General features: G+C 40.5%; 1 protein-coding gene across 1 annotated transcript in view; it reads right to left on the bottom strand.

Annotated features, from left to right (window-relative positions):
• The window catches only part of LOC145778628 (intermembrane lipid transfer protein VPS13A-like), a 51886-nt gene that overhangs the window by 2301 nt on the left and 43229 nt on the right, over nt 1-6356 (bottom strand). Inside the window, exons 62-73 of the mRNA XM_082590157.1 lie at nt 6235-6333; nt 5774-5887; nt 5379-5539; nt 4907-5058; nt 4514-4633; nt 4165-4325; nt 3909-4078; nt 3193-3310; nt 2813-2907; nt 2532-2655; nt 1556-1816; nt 257-331 (exon numbers count right to left, since the gene is read on the bottom strand). Of these exons, the coding sequence (XP_082446283.1) occupies nt 257-331; nt 1556-1816; nt 2532-2655; nt 2813-2907; nt 3193-3310; nt 3909-4078; nt 4165-4325; nt 4514-4633; nt 4907-5058; nt 5379-5539; nt 5774-5887; nt 6235-6333 (1650 nt within the window). The remainder of the gene's footprint in view (nt 1-256; nt 332-1555; nt 1817-2531; nt 2656-2812; nt 2908-3192; nt 3311-3908; nt 4079-4164; nt 4326-4513; nt 4634-4906; nt 5059-5378; nt 5540-5773; nt 5888-6234; nt 6334-6356) is intronic.

Below are 6356 nucleotides of genomic sequence, written 5' to 3'. Positions count from 1 at the left end.
TCAGCAACAAGTACGGTAAATAAAATCAGCCAGGTTTGGAGAATTGTACAATATTTCGATAAAACTTTGTTCACATAAATATACTGCAAAAGCCGCCTTTACAGTGGCGAAAGCTTTATCTATAAACTACATGAGTTTCCGAACCTGGCTGATATTATTTATTTGTTGCTAGAATCTGATGGAAATATTATAAAATTATCAGCAACATTAACAGTGAACCCAGACGGTATCAAAGTGTTCGCCAGCAACCACTCACCTCAGCGTACTTTTGATCGTGAAATGTCACAGTTTCGCTGCTTGATTTCATTCCGAAGAACGATTTGGTTTTCGACTTAAAAAGAAAATAGTTTAAGTCAACGTTGAATTCAGTGTCACTATCTTCTGTTTGTAACAAACAACCACAGTCCAGATAACAACCAAAAAATAAATTGGCAACACTACAATCGTCTTTTGTTCACAGACTCTACACGGCGTAAATGCAAATTATATTGAACTCATAATTTCATATTCACAGAAGTAAGTTACTTTAACATGCGATTTAAAGTCCCGAAATTATACAAAATATCTAAAACTTGTGTTACAATTAAATATTCATCACTATGATACTGCACAATCACTTGCACTGTTCCTGAAACAAAATAAATCTGCAAATCAAGTCAAGGCCAAACTATATAGTCGGTACTGCAGATCACCACGTTTTAATTCCATGCAATGAGTCAGCCGAGGCTTGTTGGGGCCGGTTGTGCTGGTGAAAACAACAACTCAACAATGATTGTCTGTGCGTTCAACATCAACACATGCTTCCAACCTGAGCCATGCAAACCACCGATGGTGAAAAATAATTCGTCAATAAAACAAGATAGTTGGGTCGGCATCACAGCTAGCAGTTGCCCTTTTGCTTTGTTTTAACGTTAAGTGAGGTTGAGACAAAGTAAAAAGGGCAAGTTAGCTAGCTGGGATTCCACTGGATTATCAGTAGATTTTTAGCGACGACGATCGATAAGCCAATAAACAATTAATTGTGTGCCGCCCAAGTACATTGTGTTAGTCGTAATTGGAATGGATATTTTTGCTACTTTGCATTAAAGGAATGCATCCAGCTGACAAATCACGTCACCTCAATGCGATGGTCCTTTACATGCATTTTACAGTTTTGCTTCTCTGTAGGGCAATTTTTTTTAAGGGGATTACATGTAGGCATGCTCCGAATTACAAATTAATGTGGCGGTGAGAAACTTTCACCATTTGTGAAGTTTTAGCTTGTCCTGCCAGTAACAAGTCCGAACACGAATTAATTATTATTCACGTCAGCGTATTGCAAACCGCATGTGTATTTTAAACCCACACTGTGACCGTGCCAACGGCAGTCTTTAAATTGCAGAGGGAGAGATTATCGCAGTGTTTTCAAGGACGATCTTGCATAACTTGGTAGGCTAAGTAAAACATCACGGCTCTTTAGGGAATTTGTAATCGCGAGGAATTGACGCTTGAGCAAAATTACACCATTCAGCTTTATTCTACCAATCACAAATTAGACGTTTTACAATATAATAACCTGGTCTTCATGAACAGCATTGCCCATGCGTAAGTTGGTCTTATCGCCGGAATATTGTACGGTTGGCGTGGCAATGGTGTTGCTTCGGCCAAACAATCCTTTCGATAAAGAGGCGAACGGGTTCTTAGATGGGGCGGGTTTCTTGGTGGCATCTTCGGCCGGTCTGCCCCACGAGAAAGCCCGCGTGAACGGTTGGAAGACTTTCTCTATTGACTCAGATGGTCCTATTTGACCTAGAGCAGGCCGATGTTTCGGGGAAAGCTTAAGAGTAAACGAAGGATGAGAGAAATAAAAGAAAAAAAAACTTAATGCCATGCCAACTTGCCAAGGTGCAGGAACGATGCACAAGTCTCCAAGTAATCAACATTGGTTGGTTTTTGTTTTTACTATGGTTTTAAAGTTGTTTCACGATCAAAACCAAAATGCCAAGCAATGCCTCGGCCTTAAAAACTTATGTGCCGTTGCATGATCGTGCAGTGGAGCATGATAAAAGCAGACAAGCCGTCTGCGTATGCTCACAGGTTTTACCTTTAATTTCTTCACTGACGATCTACTGCTACGTTTCTGTCAAAAAGTTGAATACTAAAGTGAAGAGTTTTAAAAGCCAGGGGGATATTCCAGCTGGTGATTTGATGAAATCAGTCGCTGCTTTAAATGGAGACGATGCAAAAGAAAATAAACTAAATCAAAACTACAAGATGTTATTGATAGTACGAAGTGTTCATTTCAGGCGCATGACGGCGCTTCATTATGACAAGACATTCTCAATCGTGCTCTGAACCAATCAATAATCCAAGTCATTTTCAAACCACTTTTAATGTACCGGTAATTTGTCGTTAAACTAACAAAATCGCATTTAGAAAAAGAAATTACAAAATATTCCAAGGGTCGCTGCGACCAAATGCGCAGACATGGATTGGAATAAATGTGACTGGGATCATTGATTGGTTTTCCTCATAACAGTATATTGTGATACCTTGTAGGAAAACTTAATGGAATTGCCGTTAATCTGTGGTTCCTCGGTAAGCTCAAGGTAGTTGATTTTCCAAGCGACTTTCCATTGGCCAAGAATATCTCCGGTGTAGGCGGAAATAACCATTCTACAAAGAGCGGCGTGGTGATTACAAAGCGCTTGCCAAATATGGGACGTAAATTATACTATTGTACTTCACAACAAAACTTAAGTAGCAGTTGTTTCGGATAACCTAAATATCGTTAAAAAGCAAAAAATGTATACAAAATATAACAAAAACAAACCGGTTGGTGATCAATAGAACTGATCGTCTGTCAGGTTTCAGTGGCACGTGATCAACGTAGCGGATGGTTTGAGGGAGTTTCCCTAGCTCAATTTCCTGCGGAAATATTTCGGTGATTCGTTGATCGAAATAAGATAATCGAAAAGATTACGTTGGCTGCGTAGAGAGAACGTCTGCTCGACTGTGACAAGAACATCGGTTCGACACCGCTGAAGAGTACTTTTTACGTCGTAGTAAGACCGAAATAAGATAACTAATGACTTTTTTTGCTTAATTGCGGACACCATAATCAATTTTATTCCGTTTACTTAATCAAAAATCTAAAAGTTCAAAGACCAGGCAAAATCATGGATACGACAAAAAAAGAGAAGTTAGATTAACCTCAAGTATGGCGGCCCCTTGAGCTCGCTTGAGGGAGTACGGCTGGATGATCCCGGTGTGAGGGTCGATCCAACGAGCTGGCCGGATCCTTTTCACTTCCTCGCTCATGTCTGCCACCCTGTGGAGAAAGAAAATTACAACCAGACTGTTGACAACTTTGAATAATGCGAGAAACTTAAAGATTATCATGTCACCACCTTCGCCACACACAAATTTACAAAGCAGACTAGAACTGACTAAAGAAAAACACTTGTTGAATTTAGCTTGCAACTGACAACATACAGCTTTTTAAACACGATTTGGATTAAATCATATGAATTGGTTGTCAAAATGACATTGGAATCAGTTTGCTCTTGTCATAGTTCAGTCCTCGCCCAAAACGTACAGCGCCAACAGATGACAGGCAGGGATCCGTTACAAAGAAAATATTAACAGACTTTGATAGCTAGGTGATAGAATAATTTGATGCATCAAAATCTAAACAGCAGCGATTCTCCGCCGCGAGAAAGTTCTATGAAACTCGTCAGTTATGAGAATGATTAGAAAGGCGAGCTTAGACGCTGCACGGATCCGGATATGGTCGGCAAAACTCACGTGCTGGTGCACACTGCAACACAGACAAGTGCTGGTAGCCAAAAAGAACTCCTTCTTTCAGCAACAAGTCATATTATGAAACACAATGCAAAAAACAAACTTAAAACAAACTGAATATTTACTTTTGAATTCCTTCGAAGGTGTTGCTTGCAAGGTCGACGACACCACTGACAGGGCGGGCCACCACTCCAATCAACCCCTTTCCAACCCCCTTAAAGAATCCAGCGGCCCCTTCTTTCTTTGCCCCTTCGATAGGCTTCGTCACGACACCGGTTACTCCACTGAACACTCCCTAAATGATAAACAACATTAGATTTGTGTCTAGCTCGCAAATCAAACAAAGCAATTTTAGCATATCATGAAAAGTGCGACCCCCACCATCACGAGTCCTTTTCCTCCCCTGGCAAGTCCTTCCTTGATGTCAGCAGGTTTACTCTTGTCCTCTAACCTCTTTTTCTTGAACTCATCATCCATCGTTATCGTGGCGATGCCCTTACCGAGTGCCCCCGTCACCTTAGACACCGCTCCAGCCGCCCCACCTGAAGAACGATGACGAAACATGCATAACACACATCTCAAGTCCATAACGGTAATACGCAGACAGCAAGATCTGCCCTTTTTACATTAATTCAACGTTTGCAGACAATTTTGCTGTCTGGGTTAGTAAGCTGGAGTGTTTAATAAATATATTTTTTTAAATATTAATCACATATACTTAGTTACCTACCCACTGTGTGACCGAGCAAGCTGAGTGCGCCGAGTCCCAAACCTTCAAAAAACTCTCCAGGTCCTTGTATCATGCCTTGGTAGGGTTCGTAGAATAAATCCGTGACCCCCTCAGCAATTCCTGCAAGGAGCAGATACTTGTTGTGTGAATGAATCTGTGATTGGCTAAGCAAGTAAGCATGCATTATTGCACTTGTTGCGTCAATTGTGGTGGTGTTTTTGTTGGAAAAAGTCATGCGGTAAAAAGCGAGCGTTTTTGACCTACTTATGGAAATACGAACTTAGTTATACGTTACAGCTGCACCATGTTTTAAGAATGAAAAAATTCTTTATGTAGGGGCGACAACAAACTGTAATTTTAGAAAACAGAGCTGTGTACGCAACACATACTCACCCATTACCAGGCCGTACGGATTCCCGATCACATCAAGCCCGAAAACTAAGACATAGAGCTGCTTGACAGCCTGGCCGGCGTAATGTCGGGTCACTGCATTCGTGAAATCAGAGCTGCTGAAGAACTGATACTTCCTCTCGAAATAAGCCAACCTGCAGAAAATATACATTACCTGGGCACCTGATAAGAAACTCCATAAGCGGCGTTCGGACCTATGGCCATGAAGATACCTTTTTATGCCAAGTTCAAGTCACTGGTGCATCTTAATTGCAAAATTTGCGAGATTTAGCCAACGAAGTAGCAACAATGCAACATAGACAGTTGAAAGTAAAAAAATCGACTACTTTTTATTAATCGTAACCTTTGTTTATTTTTATGCATAAATAAACAATAAATTTCGACTAAAAAAAAAAAAAAAAAAAATAGTATTTATCGAATGAGAAGGTATCCACAACACATTTAAATGACTCACTTGAAAACCACGTCATCAATATCAGAGACAGTCACTCCGATAGACTGGAGGACGACGGAGAGAGCACTGAACGGAAGCTTCACAACCTCCGCTGCTGCTCCCTGGCCTTCATGAGACTGGTTGTTGGCGATTGAGTTTTGCATTGAGAAGGAGACGTGAACCTAGAAGTTGACTTTCGATTACGTTGATGTAATGTTTGAAAATTAAGAAAAATCTCTCTGGCGTCCTACAAACTGATAGTAAATTTTCAGGAGGGTGAGTTTGCGCATCTTTATATTTCGAATGACACAAAGACGTCGTCTGTCAACCTAAATTAAACAAAAACGATTCTTTTCAGGATTGACTTGAAAACAACTTTCGCAAAATCTTGTTTCTTGTGGTACACTAGTCCGAACCTTGATTGGCGATAAATGAAGAATGTCAAAGAAATTGACAGAAGAATTGGAGTTATCCAAAATTTCCTCGTGAACAGTCGCCAAGGAAAGATCTTCTTTGAAGTATTTCAGCTCCTGAAAAGGAAGGTTTCTAAATTCTTTGACACAATTGCATAAGAATTGATCACTTGGCCCTGCATTCGAACGACAGAATGATAAATATTACAACTTTCTATTTTTCAATATAATTAATATTCTACTTGAATAAGAACTTCCTGAAGACCTCAACAAGTCTGAAACAGGCTGTGAGGGTATTTTTAGAGAGAAAGAAGAATACTTCCTCTAATTCGGCATTGGGCACTTTGTTTGCACTTTAAACAACTTGTTAGTACGACAAGGCCGAATGGAAACACATTCGTGGCATGAAAGTTAACAATATGTGTTCAGGAAACTGTCGCAAAACAAGTGTAGAATCAATTCACCTGTTCCGGTGTCGCTGTCATTTGTTCAGCGCCGAAGACCGGCACTAGCGCGCTGATGAATCCCATGTCGAGCTTGACAGCGAACTCTTGCACCAGCACCTGCATGGGAAAGTCGGTTGAAA

The sequence above is a fragment of the Aplidium turbinatum genome, chromosome 10 (genome assembly GCF_918807975.1).
Source record: "Aplidium turbinatum chromosome 10, kaAplTurb1.1, whole genome shotgun sequence".
NCBI lineage: Eukaryota > Metazoa > Chordata > Ascidiacea > Aplousobranchia > Polyclinidae > Aplidium > Aplidium turbinatum.
This window is presented reverse-complemented; position numbering and strand designations above follow the sequence as displayed.